Below are 17772 nucleotides of genomic sequence, written 5' to 3'. Positions count from 1 at the left end.
GACATGCACTGCAAGGAAAATACCAGATGTTCTCATAATTAATGAAAATTGCACAGGGAGGTTGTGAATTTGTTCCTACATGTCTGCAACCAAGTCAAATGGTTTCGCCTGAAGGGAGGATTCTGGAATCAGAGAAGAAAAAAGGATGGCTTCTTGATTCATGTTTCACTTACTGTCTCAGCTTCAGGTCTAAACATGTAGTACTCTCATAGCTAGACTTCTCTTTAATGAAAGTCTCTGAAATGTCAGGTGAGGAGCTCTCTAAAACAAAGAAACGCCCCCCCCCCCCTCTGTTTGCACAGGCCCAAACACCACACTGTGCATATAATTGAATTATATGTGCTTCAAATATAGTAAACTACAACACTAAATCAGAAAAAAGCAACCATGTTGAAAAGTCTTTGTGTCATACCACTAACATTCTTCGACAACAACATTCTTCACATACTTTGTCTCCTTTAAGTTCAAAGACAGAATCTTCATTTAACAATCCATGACAGCAAGGCCCTCCAGCGGGAGATGATGGCCCAGTACATCACTGGGACCGTGCCCCTACCCATCCAGGACATCTACTGGAAACTGTGCCTGAGGAAGGCACACCGCATCAAGGACCCCATATTTTTACTCGTTGTTTTTATTTGTTATTCACTGTCCCACTATTTCAATTTTTTATCTAATTTTTAACTCTGCATTGTTTGAAAAGGACCCGTAAGTAAGCATTTCACTGTTAGTCTACACCGGTTGTCTACGAAGCATGTTTCAAATACAATTTGACACACCCCAGCCATGAGCTGTTCTCTCCTTTACCGGCAGGCAGACTGTATCGGAACATGAGGTCTAATACCAACAGGCTCAGAAACAGTGTCTATCTACAAGCCATCAGACTGCTGAACTGGACTGACCACCTGCTCTGATTCTCCGCATCTTAGTGCACATTCATAGACATTCATGCTACACACATCACAACTGCTGCTACCAGACTCCTACTGCTCAGTTAATACACTGCCCCCCATCCCCAATACACGTGTAAATATTAAGACTATAAATTGTGCCTTCCTGTATTATACTTATGCTAAAATGTTTATTCTACTCTACTGTGCCAGTTACTTTATGTTCGTATTCTTATCTTTTATTATTTCTTATTGTTGTTGCATTGTCGAGAAGGAACCTGCAAGTAAGCATTTCGTTGGACGATGTATACCATGCCTATCCAGTACATACGATTAATAAAACTTGAAAATGAATGCTGCTCAAACTTTCTCTTGCATTTGTAAGTCCTCCTATGCAGCTCGTCATTGTGGAATGTCGAGGGGAGGGGGTCTTTTTTTCTTGCCGATGTGACTGGCTCTGATGGTAAATAGTTAGACGCTGTCAATCCGGATATTTGGACTATACGTTATCTTGTAAGTGGTACCCATAGTAAGGGAAAGAATTCTGAGAATGCGACAGACAGCTTTTTCTAACCTACCTACTCCATTTGTATTGACAATGATGTCCAATCCACACAACATTGTATCAAAGGTTACACACCTTCAATTTGGAATCAAGGGCAATCTGTAATGAGTTTAGCACAATGGTCACATGTTCTTATGACAAGAGGTGGAAAAGTGACAGGTTCTTTAAAATCTCAGTTGAGCAGGTAGAGTGAAGTAGAGACCAAACACAAAGGGGAAGTTTCAAACATGTATTTTAGGGCATGGTTCTGTCCAATACTTTGCAATCAAGTCTCAACACATTCTATTTACATTTATGCTTGATTTAGCTCTTACGTAATATCAATAAATTACTTTAAAAACATACCCTAATCAAGAAAAGAAAAAAAAGCACAGGAAGCTGTGCAGCACAGGAAGCAAGCGTCCATTTTCTATTACCATCCATGTCACAACCTTCAGTAGCCATGTGCGCTCACCAAATGCTTGCTACATAGATGGGTTGGTTGTTTAGCAACAAAACTGACGAGTGCGCAACTATGTAGCAAAACAGACGAGGTTGGCTTAGATTGTTGACAACATGTAAACTACAGTAAATTTAGTCTCCAATGTATATTGAAAACATAAATAAAGTTACACAATGAGCACTTGTCTCAAATACATTGTAACAGTTGGTTAGCTAGCTAGCGAATTTTAGCCATATTTAGCCAAATCTCAAAACAATACATGGTATCAAGAACAAGATAAAACTCACTGAAACGATCCCCCACATGGGAGTTTGTCATTGTTGCTAGCTATCTGGCCTTCCAGAATCACAACACACTGCGTTCTGCCCCATTGAAGTGGGCGCATTGTTTTTGTGGCGTTCTCATCTAACCCGTCTATGCTCTCTGCCAACAGGGATCCACCATACCTCCGGACTGCCTCACCTCCTGTGGGAGGCTGCCAAGAACAATTTATTTGATGAGGTTCAACGGCGGTGGGCATCCAATAAATGTTGCATTACCGCCACCAACTAGACTGGAGTGTAACTCCCTTATACTTTGCTTGGAAAAGGGGAAACAAATCAACAAATACCCAACCATCTAACCCTACACTCATTAACAATCCACCACCTTACTCCATTATTTAAACCTATCTAGTCCTACCTCAGGCCAACAGCCTAAAAGGACGGGACACCACCACTTAACACATCCTGTAACTCTTCTGACATCCAATCTCATACACCCAATACTTCTCTGCAGCTGCCACCACAACCTCAATTTTCTGTGACTTACACTACATGGCCAAAAGGATGTGGACACCCCGTCACATTAGTGGAATCGGCTATTCCAGCCACACCTGTTGCTGACAAGTGTATAAAATCGAGCACACCGCCATGCAATCTCCATAGACAAACAGAGCTCAGTGACTTTCAACGTGGCACTGTCATAGGAACAATGGCTCAGCCGCAAAGTGGTAGCTCACAGAATGGGACCGCCGAGTGCTGAAGTGTGTAAATGATCTGTCCTCTGTTGCAACACTCACTACCGAGTTCCAAACTGCCTCTGCAAGCAACGTTAGCACAATAACTCTTCGGCCCTTAGTTCCAGTGAAGGGAAATCTTAACGCTACAGCTTACAATGACATTCTAGATTATTCTGTGCTTCCAACTTTGTGGCAACAGTTTGGGGAAGGCCCTTTCCTGTTTCAGCATGATAATGCCCCTGTGCACAAAGCGAGGTCCATTTAGAATTGGTTTGTCGAGATCGGTGTGGAAGAACTTGACTGGCCTGCACAGTGCCCTGACCTCAACCCCATTGAATCCCTTTGGGATGAATTGGAACGCCGACTGCGAGCCAGGCCTAATTGCCCAACATCAGTGACCGTCCTCACTAATGCTCGTGGCTGATTGGAAGCAAGTCCCCACAGCAATGTTCCAACATCTAGTTGAAAGCCCACCCAGAAGAGTGGAGGTTGTTATAGCAGCAAAGGGGGGACCAACTCCATATTAATGCCCATGATTTATGAATGAGATGTTCGACGAGCATAAACAGTAGGCTATAGGCATATTTCAATCATATTGAAATAGGTGTACATTTCAAGTTCAATCAATTGAGTTCTATGTTGCTAGTTGTAGGCTACTGTCTGTAATTTGTCTCAATATATTTAATGATGTGTAGCTTAACATGTGAGCAATGATGTGCCAAATCTGTGATTTAGTCAGTGGCGTGTATTCATGGATGCCAAGGGAAGCCAGACTTTCCCCAAAAATTGACAAAAAAAATAAATAATGTATCTGTCGTCTCTCTGTGTTTTCATAATTTTCCTTCAATTCACAAGAGGCTGATAGTATCTCTGGATGCTAAATGACTAAAATGTAAATGTATCTCACCGGAGAAAGTATCCGAGCGAGCGAAACAGCGCCCCTCTGTCTCTGTATGTGTAGGCCATCTATCTGATGCTGTCTGGTCATAAAGAGTATGCCATTGTTGCCGCCCATAGCATTGAATGCAAGGGAAGCCAGCAAGCATTTGGCCACCCTTGATTAAAAAAATTATAAAATAATAGCCTATCAACATTGAGCTAAATTGAGTCCAAAAAAAATGTAAAGGGAAGCCAGTTTGGATTTGGCTTCTCTCCTATCAAGAGAAATATGTAATTGACAGAAACAACTTGAATTGTTGCATCTCATTGTGTTGTTGTCCTCTGGTGGCTAGCTAGCTAGCTAGCTAGCTAAAATTGTCCCTTTCCTAAATTAGCCATGGATGGAGATAGGGATTTGGACTTGTGATTTTACTTAATTCTCCGTACTGGCCAATGATAATAACGGTGATTCTGATCCAACCAAAAATTCATACATTGTGCCCCTGGACTGAGAGGATGGAAGTTCAGTATGTATATAGCTAGATGTAGAAGGCTAATGTTAACTAGCTATCATTGCCCATGAAAAGGAAGTTAGGCTAGTGAGCAAGCATTTTAGCCAGGTAGCCTAGGACAATATAAAATAAAAGCATGTACTGTATGACAGAGTCATAGACGTTTCATCAACATGAAAGAGAGGAGGACGGCATTGGCATTTCTCTACAAGTAGGGTGAGTCAACATGTTTTTTCTACTTACACACACACAAATCAGAACCATGGACAGCCGCATCATATTTAGCTTATGTCGATTGGACTAAATTGTTTTTGGTATCTTTTAGTTGTCACTGTATTAGACTAAGCATAGGTGATTTGATGATGTTGAAGTTGAAATGGTGCTGGAATAGTGGAGGCAGCTCCTGTTTTCTTTGTGACTTGAGGTAACTCCGTGGTTCTAAATCAATAGTTGTTTAGTAGTCCGAAAATGTCGGAAACATTCACTTGCTTGACCATGCTGTAGGTCATGTAACTGTTTGTTACATGCAATATGCTTTGTGCACTTCACTGGACAGAGGTTGCTCTCAGGTTTTGTGATGAAACAAAGGTGTGGTTGAATTTATTCTGCCACGGTGTCATCTTATTGTCTTGGCCTTAGGCCTATATATCACTGGTCGCAAGGCATATGAACTAAAAGGTTATAGAGCAAACAATGCAATTATCACAACACTTAGGTTGTAATAAATTGCTTTTTTTCTGGCTTGGCTTCCAGTGATTTTACCCATGCACCGCTACTGGATTTAGTGCATTTTTATTGGGTAAGCATTAGAATAAACCACCTCAATATTTGCAGCCATAGGTGGTAATATCTCTCTAGGAGCTGATCCATCATCAGTATTGTGAAATAATTATAATGTTAAGGAAATATTTGTATGGAGAAAGCTGATCCGAGAGCAGCACTCCCTTTCTTTTTCTCGATCGTTTCAGTATCGACACATGCTCCAACGAAGCACTTAGCGACCGTTCTCGTGTTTTTTTTGGAAAACGCATGTTACGCAATCAGCCGTTGCAGGAATGATACATCGTTAAAACGCTCGTAAACCTAAATTCCAACGCTATTGTGAAACCGGATCCTGGATTGTGTTGAACATTCAGCTATGGCAAAAAGTTAGTTACAGTGTAAAATAATGGGGGGAAAAGTTAACCAAAATCCCCTTTTGTCATAGATGACTTCAAGAGAGCATAATCTAATTGAGTCATCAAAAAGATTCAAGGAGAGATTTTGTGAAATGAGTGACTGGAGGGTTACAGATTTCGGAATTCCTGTCACCATATTGTACTGTAGCCTAGTACTTCAAAAAAGTGTTCTTCAATTACTTTTGTTGACATAATGGGAAGATCCTCACTGATTTTATTATATTGCTACAGTGTCAGATACTCACACCTCTTACATTAACTACAGTATCTTCTCTCTCCACCTAGCAAGGTTTGATACAGTCTCTGGTCATGAACAACATACCAAGAGGGAATGCCGTCAGGCTGCATTATTAAGCAGCCAAGAGAAACAAATATTTATGTAGGCTAAAGGTATACTTGCACACAGCTCTTAAGGTTTTACACTTTCAAAAAGTGAATATCTATACTACGGAAACCCTCTATAGTAGATAGATTTTACAATGTCATGTGATAAAATAAAAGGTAGTCTTTGTTTGAAACTATAAATGGTTTGTTTGTATTTTTAATGGCATGAAACAAAGCTTCGTGAAGTGTGAAGAAATTGTAGAAACACCATCACTACGAATAACAAACCAAACCTTTGAAGAGGTACAGCGTGCTACACCTCAATCAAACCTGGCAACCAGAGTTCCAGGGTATGTCAAAGATATACAGTCCCCTCCGTATTTATTGGGACAGTGAAGCTAAAACGTTTAATTTGGCTCTATACTCCAGCAATATCAATTTGAGATCAAATGTCTGTTTAAGTGTTTAGAAATTAAAGCCCTTTATGCATCTAGTCCCCCCCATTTGAAGGTGTCATAAGTATTTGGACAAATTCACCTATAGTGTATTCACTTCTACAATAATGTGGATGCTACCATGATTACGGATAATCATGAATGAATAATGAATAATGAGTGAGAAAGAGGCATAAATATCATTCCCCCCCCAAAAATGTTTACCTCTCACCATTACCAAAAACGGGAGCGTATAATTTTTTTGGAGGGGGGGTATGATATTTATGCTCTTTCTCACTCATTATTCACGATTCATTCATAATTATCCATTATCATGGTAGCATCCGCATTAATGTATAAGTGTTCAGAAACACATTCTATTCCATTCTGACTCAATACATGATTTACCATTAATTTCTATAGATCACAACACAATCCAAAACACAACCAAAACAAATTGTAAATGCATCCAACAAGTTTGTAGAGTCACATGTTTGATGTAGCCATTGCGTGCTAGGAATATGGGACCAATTACTAAATGTTGTCTACTTTAATACACTATAAGTGAATTTGCCCGAATACTTATGACACCTTCAAAATGGACTAGATACCTAAAGTGCTTTCATTTCTAAATGCTTAAAACAGATACGCATGAAAATACCCTCTAATAAAATATGACATTCTGTAGTGTCACCTAGGTGGAAACATTTGATCTCACATCCAAAATGCTGGAGCATAGAGCCAAATTAAAGGTTTTTGCTTTACTGTACAAATAAATACAGAGGGGAGTGTAGTTGTTCTGGTATGCAACAATGTCACCTCATAAACAGTGTTTCATTAAAATCATAAATAGAAAACCTGCAATCTTGCAATGCAAGTGAGTTGTTTTCGTCTTATCCTAGAATTCGGATTTGATTGAATAGGGCCCTTAGTTGGACTGTTAAAAATGTGTTACTGAACAGGAAATAAATGTCACACTTACCCATCCTCCTTCTTCAGGAGGTGAGGTCACTGTCCGTTGTGAAATATGTGGGGTAAACAGGCATCTGGGAGAGCTGAGGTATTTTGCTTTGTGGCCCAATGGTGGAACAAATGTAAAAATTAATCTGATAGGAGTCTGTTAACAGACAACAATACTCTAGTTTCACAATAACAATGTGCCAGTTTTATGTTCGACATGCATCTTTTGATTAGAAAGACATTTGGTCCTGCCTTCATGGTATTTACATTATGCAGTCAACTGCATCAACATAGAGCTACCAAGGCCCTACTCAATATAATAAAATAACATTTTGTCACATGCGCCGAATACAACAGTAGAACTGTAAGTAAGAAAAGTTTGCTCAATAAACTAAAGGAAATATAGTAACACAAAAGTACAATAACGAGGCTATATACAAGGGATAACACAGTAATCGAGTGAGAAGTAGAAAATCATTCTTCTAGCTTAGCAAGAATTGTTAACTTCATATCAATTCAATCACGCGTTCCTTACTATGTTTAAACGTTATAATGGAAATACAGATTTTGATTGAATAGGCCAGGCAGTCTGCAAAACACTGCACCTGATAGCCAAGGCCTTTTATTTTTTTACTTTATAATAACCTTAATAAATAAGCATTTATAAATGATTTATAATAAGTATCCCACAATTTCTAAACATGTATAAGCATTCTAGACCTTACAACTCATAGGTATTTAAAACAATTAAAACATTTAGAAATATGATAAAAAAGGTTATTATAAAGTGTTACCAGGATATACATACATATTACAAAAACGGAATTGTTTTTCAAATGAATTTTAATAAAATGATAGTTACATAGGGAATGAGTTGAGTTACAAAAAGCAACTGTATGATCAAGTGTACCAACCTCCAACAGTGTTTGCTTTCTGGGTTGTTTTCTTATGCCTCATTTAGAATTGATCAAATCCAGTTATTAACCACAAACAAACTCAATACCCTCTCAAGTGACTATAAACTAGGCCTACTGTAAAACAACATTTAAGAAAAAGTATCATACTCAGGCACTGAGCCACCTGTGCTAACGCAACCTTGCAGGGTTAGCATGCTGGTAGGCCATTTTGAGTAACCATGCATTGTTCATTCTTCAACCATCTTAAGGGTTCACTTCACACATACCTTCACTACCCTTTTGAAGTTTGTGAGAGAACAACCAAACCTATGACCATGAACTCACATTGTGTAATCATTTATTTACTACTGACACTACATGGGCAAAAGTATGTGGACACCCCTTAAATGTAGTGAATTTGGCTTTTCAGCCACACCGTTGCTGATAGATGTATAAAATCGAGCACACCGCTATGCAATCTCCATAGACAAACATTGGCAGTAGAATGGCCTTACTGAAGAGCTCAGTGACTTTCAACATGGCGCCGTCATAGGATGCCACCTTTCCAACAAGTCAATTCGTAAAATGTCTGCCCTGCTAGAGCTGTTCTCTGGAGAGATGAATCACGATTCACCATCTGGCAGTCCAACAGACGAATATGGGTTTGGCAGATGCCAGGAGAACGCTACCTGCCCCACAGCATAGTGCCAACTGTAAAGTTTGGTGGAGGAGGAATAATGGTCTGGAGCGGTTTTTCAAGGTTTGGGCTAGGCCCATTAGTTCCAGTGAAGGGAAATCTTAAAGCTACAATGACATTCTAGATGATTCTGTGCTTCCAACTTTGTGGCAACAGTTTGGGGAAGGCCCTTTCCTGTTTCAGTATGACAATGCCCCCATGCACAAAGCGAGGTCCATAGAGAAGTGGTTTGTCGAGATCGTTGTGGAAGAACTTGACTGGCCTCCTGAGTGGCGCAGTGGTCTAAGGCACTGCATCGCAGTGCTAACTGTGCCACTAGAGATCCAGGCTCTGTCACAGCCGGCCGCGACCGGGAGACTCATGGGCGGTGCACAATTGGCCCAGCGTCGTCCAGGGTAGGGGAGGGAATGGCTGGCAGGGATGTAGCTCAGTTGATAGAGCATGGCGTTTGCAACGCCAGGGTTGTGGGTTTGATTCCCACGGGGGGCCAGTATAAAAAAAATATATGTATTCACTAACTGTAAGTCGCTCTGGAAAAGAGCGTCTGCTAAATGACTAAAATGTAATGTAAATGTAATGGCCTGAAGAGAGCCCCGACTTCAACCCCATCGAACACCAACTGCGAACCAGGCGTAATCGCCCAACATCAGTGCCTGACCTCACTAATGCTCGTGGCTGAATGGAAGCAAGACCCCGCAGTAACGTTCCAACATCTAGTGGAAAGCTTTCCAGAGAGTGGAGGCTGTTATAGCAACAAAAAGGAGGCCAACTTCATATTAATGCCCATGATTTTGGAATGAGATGTTTGCCGAGCAGGAGTCCACATACTTATGGCCATGAAGTGTACATTCATTTCTGGGCAGATCTAGACTATGGCTATGAAATAAAATTAATTCAACAACCTACAAATAGTATAGATTTTTAATTAACTGCCTAAACCTTTAAGTTGCATTTCTTTAAACTGAAATCAATTACAGAATGCATTTACATCTAGTCCATAAAAATACACTAAGTATCAACATACACAGTATGTTGTAAGGCTTTCACAAGGTGCTCTGCCTGTGAAAAATGTATAACACTTGGCATCAGAGTGTTTTCTGAACACTAGAGATTAAGTAAATATCCTTGTCCGTTTCAGGTGTGAAGGCCAGCACGTTGTCCTTCACTGGTGACATGGGCTCTCCTTTCTTACAGGGGTTTATCTTTGGATTTTCTCTGCAACACAGACAAACACATACTTAACGTAGTTCCCATGAAAAGTATGTCACAAGAAAGAGATGATTATCATATATTTGGTAAAGCTGTGATCTATTCTGAAAAATATAAAACGCAACAATTTAAAATATTTATCATGCTGAAACATGACGTGATTGCGGCGGATTAATTGCACGACAATGGGCCTCAGGATCTTGTCACGGTATCTCTGTGCATTCAAATGGCCATCAATAAAATGCAATTGTGTTCGTTGTCCGTAGCTTATGCCTGCCCATACCCTAACCCCACCACAGGGCACTCTGTACACAACGTTGACATCAGCAAACCGCTCACCCACACGACGCCATACGTGGTCTGCGGTTGTGAGGCCGGTTGGACGGACTGCAACATTCTCCAAAACGATGTTGGAGGCGGCTTATGGTAGAGAAAATAACATTATCTGGCAACAGCTCTGGTAGACATTAATACAGTCAGCATGCCAATTGCACACTCCCTCAAAACTTGAGACATTGTGTTGTTTTAGAGTGGCCTTTTATTGTTCCCAGCACAAGGTGCACCTGTGTAATGATCATGCTGTTTAATCAGCTTCTTTATATGCCACACCTGTCAAGTGGATGGATTATATTGGTAAAGGAGAAATACTCGGGATGTAAACAAATTTGTGCACAACATTTGAGAGAAATAAGCTTTTTGTGCATATGGAACATTTCTGGGATCATTTATTTCAGCTCATGAAACATGGGACCAACATTTTACATGTTGCATTTATGTTTTTGTTCAGTGTAGCTTGTACCCCCATGTTTAGTAAAATGAAAACGATTGAGAAACATTTCTGCTGAATAAAGAAATAAGGACACATTCCATTAATTAAATCATACTCTGTCATGCTCATCACGTGTCATAGGTACGTGCCATTGCGACTGGTGCCTGTGGTTCACTAGAAAGTAATGCATTACTGCACACCCATTCTTAAAACGTCCAAGTAGTAATGACAGAATGTCCCTTTGCAATTTGCCAGACCACACCCAGATCTAATAGACTGAATCACTCACTCTTTTACATAAGCATTTAGTTACATACCACACATTGGCATCAACATAATACCTCGGTAGAATGCTGCCTCTGTTGGCTACATAGAGTACTGAATATGTTTTGTTTCAGATTCCACTTGTCTTCACTTGAGTGAATGACTGCGACACTGAACAAAAATATAAAAACGCAACATCCAAATTGTGGGTCCCATGTTTCATGAGCTGAAATAAAATATCAGAAATGTTCCATATGCACAAAAAGCTTATTTCTCTCAAATTGTGCACACATTTGTTTACATCCCTGTTAGTGAGCATTTCTCCTTTGCCGAGATAATACATCCACCTGCCAGGTGTGGCATGTCAAGAAGCTGATTAAACAGCATGATCATTACACAGATGCACCTTGTGCTTGGGAAAATAAAAGGCCACTAAAATGTGCAGTTTTGTCACACAACACAATGCCACAGATGTCTCAAGTTTTGAGGGGTGGTGCAATTGGCATGCTGACTGCAGGAATGTCCACTAAAGCTGTTGCCAGAGAATTAAACGTTCATTTCTCTACCATAAGCCGCCTCCGTCATTTGAGAGAATTTGGCAGTATGTCCAACCGGCCTCACAACCGCAGACCACGTGTATAGCATTGTGTGGGTGAGTGGTTTGCTGATGTCAACAGAGTGCCCCAATGGTGGCGGTGGGGTTATGGTATGGGCAGGCATAAGCTACCGACAACAAACACAATTGCATTTTATCGATGGCAATTTGAATGCACAGAAATACTGTGACGAGATCCTGAGGCCCATTGTGAGGCATTTGTGACCAACAGATGCATATCTGTATACCCAGTCATGTGAAATCCATAGATTAGGGCCTAATGAATTTATTTCAATTGACCGATTTCCTCATATGAACTGTAACTCTGTAAAATCCTTGAAATTGTTGCATGTTATGTTTATATTTTTGTTCAGTATAGAAATTTGAGACAAGTTTGTGACAGATCCTTTGAACACAAATTGGTTGTGTTCAAAGGGAAAAATACAAGTATGGGGACTACTGTTGAAGGTTGGTATTAGGCCTAATCTATAATCTTTTATAAAGCAAAGACAATTGAAAGGTGTAATCCAGCTACTGGGCTGAGGACTAATGATATGCAGTCTATGATTTTAAGTATGCAGGTTATGATTACCCTCACTTACTTAAAACCAAAGTTTTTCCAGAGGCCACTGATGGTGGCCTGGAGGCCAGGGTTGTTCTCATTGTTGGTGGCGAGTTTCTTTCCAGGCCCTGCAGGCTTTTTACGGAGGCCACTGGCCTTGGCTGGGGCAGAGTGTCGGATCTTTGTCCCTTTCCCTTGTTCACCGGGTTTCATCCGCGGTAGACCTGCCACCTGGTGAGAGAGAAGGGAAGGAAAATTCACTGTGGGGATATAGCATGTTCATCACAAAAGTGTTCTAGATGCCAAATCTCTATTGAACCAACATGATACAAAATGGTCCCACATAAAGTAAGCTACCTTCGCTCTCATTGTGCTGGGTTTCTTTTCATCCGCTGTTGGAGAGGAACTGGGGCTTTTGCCAGAGTCTGAATCCTTACTTGAGTAAATTCTCTTAGAAAACAGAAGACAGGCAGTAAATTAATAAAGCCACCGCCACCACACATCCAAACCACAACATAAAAAGCCATGCATATGCACACTCAACTAGCTTGCAGTAATGCACATGCAAGTGTTATGACGCCTACGCATTACTAATTAACAGAGGAAACAGTGACGTACAGGCGTGGTGGCATCCTCCAGCCGAGTGGGTGGGGACACTTCCACTACACTGCAGGATGTGTGGTTATGCTGAGAGAAGTAGGCACTGTCCTGAGACGGTGGAGAGTTTGGTGGTGAATCCTTGTCCTCTTGGCCCAGGATGGGAGATGGGGCTCTAGGGGTCTTCCGAGTCCTCTGGCCTTCCTGGCTCCAGGAGAAGCTTTCCTTCTTGCGCTGGAACTGCTGCAGGGCCGAGAGGCCGGATGTGGGTGTCAGGGTCCTGGATCTCTCCGAGGAGCTGCCTGACCAGCGGAACACCCCTAGCCCTTGACTGGCAGGCAGAGAGGAGGGGGGTGGGCTATGAAGGTCAACAGAGTCATTCTCCTCTGTCTCAGCATATCCCACGACACAATATTCGTTACTGGGGTCCTCTGTGACCTCATCCTGAGACACCTCCCCTTTGACAAAAGACACCTGATTCAAGCTGACCACCTCACTGGAGCTTCTGCCACTACAGAAGAACCTATAGGGGAAAATATCCACCATTTAGTCAGACAGTATCACAAAACATGAAGAAATGTGGGCAAAACAATGGGATCAGGAAAACAATTGGAAGAACCAGTGGTTTTAGGTAGGTCAATTTCAGTGATGTAAAAGATAAGACGAGTTCGAAAGAAAGATTTCCTATAAAATAAAGTTGCTGTTGCAATGACTAAAAGTGTGTATTATAAGATCATACCTGCTTCGCATTCCCTGCCCGTCTCCAACTCCATCCTGGTTCCTCCTCTGTAGCAGGGTGGCGAAGCGGTTGCGGGGTCTGGGATGGGTAGCAGCAGCAGTGGCACTGGACCGGGGGCATGTGGAGATGTGTTGGCTCTCTGTGGGTTCAGGGTCCTCCTCCCCTCTGGACCTCTTCTGACCAGAGGGAGAGTACTGCTGCAGCACATCCTGCTCTGAAACACCAGAGTCTTTGGGAGATGAAGGAAATCAGAAGTCTATAATATAACAAATATTTATCAAAACCACTTGGAAAGAATGTTTGAGGTATACATTAATCAAATACATTGATAAACTTTTTATATAAATGACAAAGTGTAGGTTTTTCCTGTTCTATATGAACGTAACATTGGGTGGAGCTTCAAAATGTAATACAAGTAGAGGCTTTACTATAGAATGACTGATAAAACTTCACAAGATGAACTGGGATGTTATGGCAATAAAAATGTGTTTCCCCCTGAACAATCCCAAATCCTCACACCTATATTTAAATAGAGCTGGGTTAATCAAGTAATCTTCCTTCCTATAGTGATTGAAAAGAGCACCTCTCAAACATGGGAGCAACAATGAGATAGCAGACTAATCTCACCTTCTCTGGGCCTCTTAACCTGGGTGTTCCTTTGAGGAAGCCTCAGCCCCTGCACACTGATGACCCGCTCCTTTCCCCTGGTTGAAGGGGGCCTCTCTGGAGAGCCCACAGGCTGGGAGGCAGAGAGGGTGCCTGGTGTGTAACCTCTGCTCCAGATGCTAGGGTGTATGGAGGCCCGAGTCTCCTGGCTGGCATTCCAGTCACGACTGCGTGGTTTCACTGGCTAAGAAACACAAAGGGAGGAAGGATTTAGATACGTTACCGTAAATTACGTGCGCTTTAGCAAACTCCTCTATGGTTGTCATGCCATACATGTACAGCATACAGATCTGGGGTCAGGCTAGGTTAAGCACTCACATTTGCAAGTTAAATATTCATACAATTGTATTGATTGACTGTAAAAATAGCTAAGTACACAAGCAAAACAACAACCTAGCAGTACAACTTACTGTGATGATGAATGAGTAGTGTTTGTACAGAAATGACTATTATGTTAGTCATTCTACCTAGTACCTTTACCTTGACATTTGCAGCATCTGGGTTGAAGTAATCAATCCTCTCCATGGTGTTGATATCCAAGTTTCCCAGGGCCATCTGTAAACCTTTGCAATCTCCTAAATTACTGGATTAAGCATTAAGGACAACACATTTTACTGGTAGTAAATGGGAACAACCAGTGTCTTATTTTCTATTTAGCTACTAATCAACAGGTATAGAGCAGGAGTCAGGCCTGCCACTGAGTGAAAGGATACCAGCCAGCGTAGCTGAGGGTGGCAGGGTCCATGTGCTCTGGATAGGGGTTGAGAGGCACCACCTTCCTCTTGATGGGGTCAAACACCAGCTGGTAGAGGAAGGTGTTATTGGCCTTAACAAAGCCATCAATGTACTCGTCTGGCACAACCACGTTCATCTTCAGGTACTGGCCCATCTTCCTTATCACCTGAAAGTAAATCAACAAGTTAGAGGGGCCATTTTCATAATAGTTTAATTTATACCACTGTGCAAGTTCTACTACCAATTCTCATTCAAACTTACCTTAATGATGTCAGGGTTGTTTGCCATCCTCAGCAGTTTACAGGCTTTGCCCAAGCCAATCCCATAGAGCGAGGACAGATAGTCACAGCCAGAGAGAATACACATGTGGCGGAACTTCTCCTCGGTGAAGACATCACCCAGAGAGCGGCACCGCCCCAGGTGGTTCTGGTCAATCTCTAGACCGTTCCCCTGTTTGTCCATCTTTAGGATCACCTGAGCGAGATGACAAGCAGAACACTTTATGGTCATTACCATCATCAAATCAAATCAAATTTTATTGGTCACATGCGCCGAATACAACAGGTGCAGACATTACAGTGAAATGCTTACTTACAGCCCTTAACCAACAGTGCATTTATTTTAAACAAAAAAAGTAAGAATAAAACAACAAAAAAAGTGTTGAGAAAAAAAGAGCAGAAGTAAAATAAAGTGACAGTAGGGAGGCTATATATACAGGGGGGTACCGCTGCAGAGTCAATGTGCGGGGGCACCGGCTAGTTGAGGTAATATGTACATGTGGGTAGAGTTAAAGTGACTATGCATAAATACTTAACAGAGTAGCAGCAGCGTAAAAAGGATGGGGTGGGGGGGCAGTGCAAATAGTCCGGGTAGCCATGATTAGCTGTTCAGGAGTCTTATGGCTTGGGGGTAGAAGCTGTTGAGAAGTCTTTTGGACCTAGACTTGGCACTCCGGTACCGCTTGCCGTGCGGTAGCAGAGAGAACAGTCTATGACTAGGGTGGCTGGAGTCTTTGACAATTTTGAGGGTAACTGTCCAGTGAAAATCTCACTTTTAGAAGTTCATATTCTGTTAACTCATACCCAATATTGACTCACTCATCCTATACTCGTATTTTGCAAAATAATAATTTGGAGAGAAAAAAAAACACTTAACTCCCATCTCAAACAGATAGTTTCAAAAATGCTTGCCATTTCCTCAGAGGATGAGATGGCCAATCAGAGATCTACTCGCGTGAACGTTATTAATGACCAGTATACACCCACACTATTACGTTGGTGTACACCCACACCATTCTAACACAGGAAAGCTGCTTTTTAACGTACTTAATTACAATTTTTTTGGAAGGAAAACTATTTCAACCATATTTTAATTAATTATTGGTCATATTGCATAGAAATCTGGAGAAACCGGACAGTTACTTTAAAGCCAGATGATTGTGACAAATGCATTACAGAAATTCCACAGTGAGCACCATCTTAAAGTTCCTAATACTGTACTTTTTTGCAGCCAAACGCCAGTAAGTCTGAGTCCTCAGTGATGATAGCCTGTGCAATGCCAGCCTTGTTAAGGAAGGCCAGCTGGGCGTCAGCTTCATACGGGGCCACCACACAGTCCACACCTCTGGTCCTTGCTGCCTAGAGGATAGAACATTATTTCAGCTGAATAAAAAAATGTAAGACACCCATTTGCAATCATAAACATGAAGTAGTGCATAACAAAACAGATGACTTGAGTTTAACTGGTTAAGCCAGAGTAAACCACTGCACAAAACCAGCAAATAGACACGCTTCATTCAAGATATGCAGCATAGGTTTCAGTGAAAAATACTGATCAGTAGAAAACATTATTTCATCTGAACAGTTTTAGCAGGATTGGAAACACTTGCCTTGATGACATCATGGGCCATGGAAGGGGTGACGTTAACACAGCGGGTAAAGCAGTCTCTGGCTTCTGAAATCTTTCCCTCACGTAGGAGCTGCTTGCCTTTCTGCAGATTTGCCTGACGACGCCTGGAAGACAGACATGAGGTCTAACTTTTTTGGCAAAAATATTTACTCTGTTCTGTTAAAGAAACGACAGACAAGTACAGGGAGATATTTTATTTGTAATGTAATAATGTAATATGCCATTTAGCAGACGCTTTTATCCAAAGCGACTTACAGTCATGTCTCCTTTATTTCATTAAAGGAGACAACACATTACAGCAAATACCATCTAGGCCTAACATTAATTCAATCACCATCTTAACTTTAAAGAATATTACAGGTCCGCACACACTTACTCTCTGCGAGCTTTGTCCACTTCCTGTTTTGAAGGCAGATTGCAGCCATCAAACACCAAGATGGGCTTCACACCAAAAGACAACAGCATGTCCACAAATTTCATGCAGTATGTCACATACCTATGTGAAAGAAAATGCATAGGGGTAGGTAGTTATATTAATAGGGTTAGGTAGTTATAGTTAATGCATACTGAGATATCTATAAAACAACTTACTGGTCAGTTGGCTCCCCTTTGGCAAGTTTTTCTGCACAAGAAAATGCCCCTTTATGAAGCCAGCAATATGTGTCTACTGCGACCGTCTGTCCCTTGAATTTCCTCACACTGATGGGCTCCGAGGCATCTTTGAGGAACTGCAACAGTCCCTGGATCCCCATTTTAATCTGATGATTCCACTAACATTCAGGACAGTTGCTTGCTATATTCAAGGACAGAGAGAACATTTGACAAAACATTATGATGAAACTAGAATGAAGAGAAAATACCTAGCTAACGTTACCCTGGTTAGGGTGCAAATTCATGTACCTTTACCAAGTGTTAATAACTCAACTATAACTGGGCCTAACAAACTGGTTT

General features: G+C 41.4%; 1 protein-coding gene across 1 annotated transcript; it reads right to left on the bottom strand.

Annotated features, from left to right (window-relative positions):
• Positions 1–8017: 8017 nt before the first annotated feature.
• exo1 (exonuclease 1) lies at positions 8018–17599 on the bottom strand. Its single transcript, XM_084153289.1, has 13 exons — positions 17413–17599; positions 17198–17317; positions 16798–16925; positions 16413–16546; positions 15175–15387; positions 14892–15079; positions 14659–14761; positions 14140–14362; positions 13513–13741; positions 12795–13296; positions 12534–12626; positions 12217–12407; positions 8018–9992 (listed from the first exon to the last, which is right to left on the bottom strand). Exons 1-13 carry the CDS (start codon positions 17571–17573, stop codon positions 9863–9865), a joined length of 2415 nt encoding a protein of 804 aa, XP_084009415.1. The 5' UTR covers positions 17574–17599; the 3' UTR covers positions 8018–9862.
• Positions 17600–17772: the final 173 nt, after the last annotated feature.

Source organism: Coregonus lavaretus (assembly GCF_964263955.1).
Source record: "Coregonus lavaretus genome assembly, chromosome: 36".
NCBI lineage: Eukaryota > Metazoa > Chordata > Actinopteri > Salmoniformes > Salmonidae > Coregonus > Coregonus lavaretus.
The sequence above is the reverse complement of the archived record's forward strand: the minus strand, read 5'-3'. Positions and strand labels throughout refer to the sequence as shown.